This window comes from Engraulis encrasicolus, chromosome 10 (assembly GCF_034702125.1).
Source record: "Engraulis encrasicolus isolate BLACKSEA-1 chromosome 10, IST_EnEncr_1.0, whole genome shotgun sequence".
Classification (NCBI taxonomy): domain Eukaryota; kingdom Metazoa; phylum Chordata; class Actinopteri; order Clupeiformes; family Engraulidae; genus Engraulis; species Engraulis encrasicolus.
The window spans coordinates 17,819,815-17,822,314 of NC_085866.1; the positions used below are offsets into that span (position 1 = coordinate 17,819,815).

The 2,500-nt window shown below is 44.1% G+C and overlaps 1 protein-coding gene across 2 annotated transcripts in view; it reads left to right on the top strand.

Annotated features, from left to right (window-relative positions):
- Positions 1–1,249: 1,249 nt before the first annotated feature.
- nol4lb (nucleolar protein 4-like b) overlaps positions 1,250–2,500 on the top strand; it is a 113,619-nt gene continuing 112,368 nt past the window's right edge. For both annotated transcript variants that reach the window (XM_063208253.1, XM_063208254.1), the window contains exon 1: positions 1,250–1,791. In XM_063208253.1, the coding sequence (XP_063064323.1) occupies positions 1,459–1,791 (333 nt within the window). In that variant the 5' untranslated portion in view covers positions 1,250–1,458. The remainder of the gene's footprint in view (positions 1,792–2,500) is intronic.

Sequence of the window (2,500 nt, forward strand, 5' to 3'; positions counted from 1 at the left end):
CCCACCCCCACTCGAACCCCCCAACACTGGGTCAACAATGAAAATAACTGTCAGATAGCAGTAATTTGAAGCAATTCATGTCCATTTATGTTAAGAATGGGGAGCAACAGACAAACAATTAAGGACAGCAAGAGACTCTCAGCAAACTCATAATGAATAAAATATGTCTAAATTAAATATATTTGAAGTGTGCTCGTGTATTTGGGGACATTGGAATAGGGAGCCAAATGAAATCCACTTTCGGGGGAAAAAGATCCCCCCCTACCACAAGGCTGGCTACGGGCCTGCAAAACTATACGAAATATTTCAAAATACAAGCTTTTTAACCCAAATATGGCCTTGTGACAAAGATGTACCGTCCGTCATGCATTTTATTATGTATATTTTTTATTGTGGTTTCGTATTTAATTGCATATGTTCTCAACAATGGTGCCCGGTTAGTTTCCATCACTTTTCCATGAGTGTGCATCTAAAAGTTTTAGGCTCTGCATAGCACCCTTGCTAGGACATGGCCAGGGCTGGACTGGTCATCTGGCATAGCGGGCATTTCCCGGTGGGCCCTGCACCCTTTTTTTTTTTTTTTTTTTTTACATTACTGAAAATAGGGGCCCATGAGGGTGCGGGGCCCACCAGTGAGTCAGTTCTCCACCACTAATAATAATGAGGGGGCCCCTTAAATCCAAAAGTGCCCGGGCTGTATTTATCCCCCAGTCCAGCCCTGGACATGGTATAAATGCAAGCTCTCCTCCTAATGATCCCGGGATGGGCAAAACTTCATCCTACTTTTGGTAACCCTGAGAGAGAGCGAGTAAAGTATTCGGTTGGAGCAAACTGCACCTGTCCAAACTTGGTTTATAGGCTGCCCAAAGAGTAGCCTAGCTAAAATTCGGCATGTGATATCAGAATTGCTTTCTACAGACGAGCGACTGTCCGACTGCCCAGGTGGTTGACAATCAGGTGGGGTAGGCTATGGGCTTTAGTAGCTGGCGTTCCCACCACCTTGAGCGACCAAGCGAATGCTGTTAAATTGCGATGCTTTTAAAAATACGATCAAATTTAGAAATATTCACACATCGTCTGATTTTCTCACTAAAAAAATAACATTAACTTCACGCGCAGGGTTTAAAAAACACAGAAAACGCCTTAATTACGCACAGGGACACCAACGAGACACAGGTGGGAGATACCCATTTTGTAGGACAGCCCCTTCTCTCAGTTCCTCAGCAGAGGGAGGCTGTTGGGTCTGACATTGTTTGTCATCCTGTGGGACAAGAAGCGAAACGATTCCGCTAACAGGTGTTTCTGTTCACAGATCTTTAGACCTTTAGAACATGCTTTTGTTTTGAATGGGGAGTAGTAACACGACATATAGAGGCAGAATACTTAAAGTTTATAATTAGGGACGTTCAATAGATATCTGTCATTTTGCAATTTGAAGCTGGGGGGTTCTGAAGGAAAATGTCAACCAAAAATACAAGCATGGACTCAGCGAAACGGAGCGAGAGCCCCGTTGTCTCGGAGGCGGAGATGTTCAGTGTATTTCAGGACTGGTGTCTCCGGACTTACGGTGATTCGGGTAAAACAAAGACAGTGACCCGGCGAAAATATGACAAAATTTTACAGACTCTTCTACAGGGAGATGACTCAAAAGGCGCCTACCTCGAGAGCAACCACATCAACGCCAAATTTAAATTCTGGGTCAAATCCAAAGGTTTTCAAGTCGGGAGAGTCGAAGACAGAAATGCGAATGGAGGCTCTGGTCCTGTCCTGTACGTCCCCATCAAGGCTACGGTTAGTAGAGGTGTCTTTTCTTTTTACACAATAGCCAACACATTAGGCAAATGTGCAGCTTCTCATATTTTTGGCTATGTAAATGCAGGGGAATTTCAGCATCCCTCGGGGACGCCATAGCCTACAACTGTTAAGGTGCCAAGAACTTTCAGCTTTTAATTTATCCTCTTGTGTCTCATACACTTTATATCACGACTCTTGAGATGTGCGTGTCTGCCCATGCCAACGTATCCTAAAATATGGAAGTTCGTCCATTGGCACGAGTCCGCTTCAGTTGTGGTTTTAAGACATCCTGCATTAGAACACGGTTGTCAAACAGGCTATATAGCTTAAATAAATTGCCGGTGCTTCTCCATAATATCTATAGTGTGCGCGCGTAAAGCGAGGGTGCGTGTCTACCCATGTGATAGGGAGGTGTGCGCCATGCCAGACAGTGCATGGGCGAAGGAGGGTGCCAACGCCTCCTGCGCCCGATTAACACCATCACACATTTGAGCAGCTCATTTCATTTGTTCAGAAACCTATCAAACAAGAAGGCTATTAAAAAGAGATTAAAGTATTAGTATTAACCGGCTGTACATTTAGGTAAAAAATAAACGATGTAAATCAATGACGCCAAAATATTGTCAGTCTTCCAACCATGGCGTGAGAGTGTCCTTCTGCGGACCTATTGTTATGGGACATTTTTCCATTTATTCCAATTCCCAGT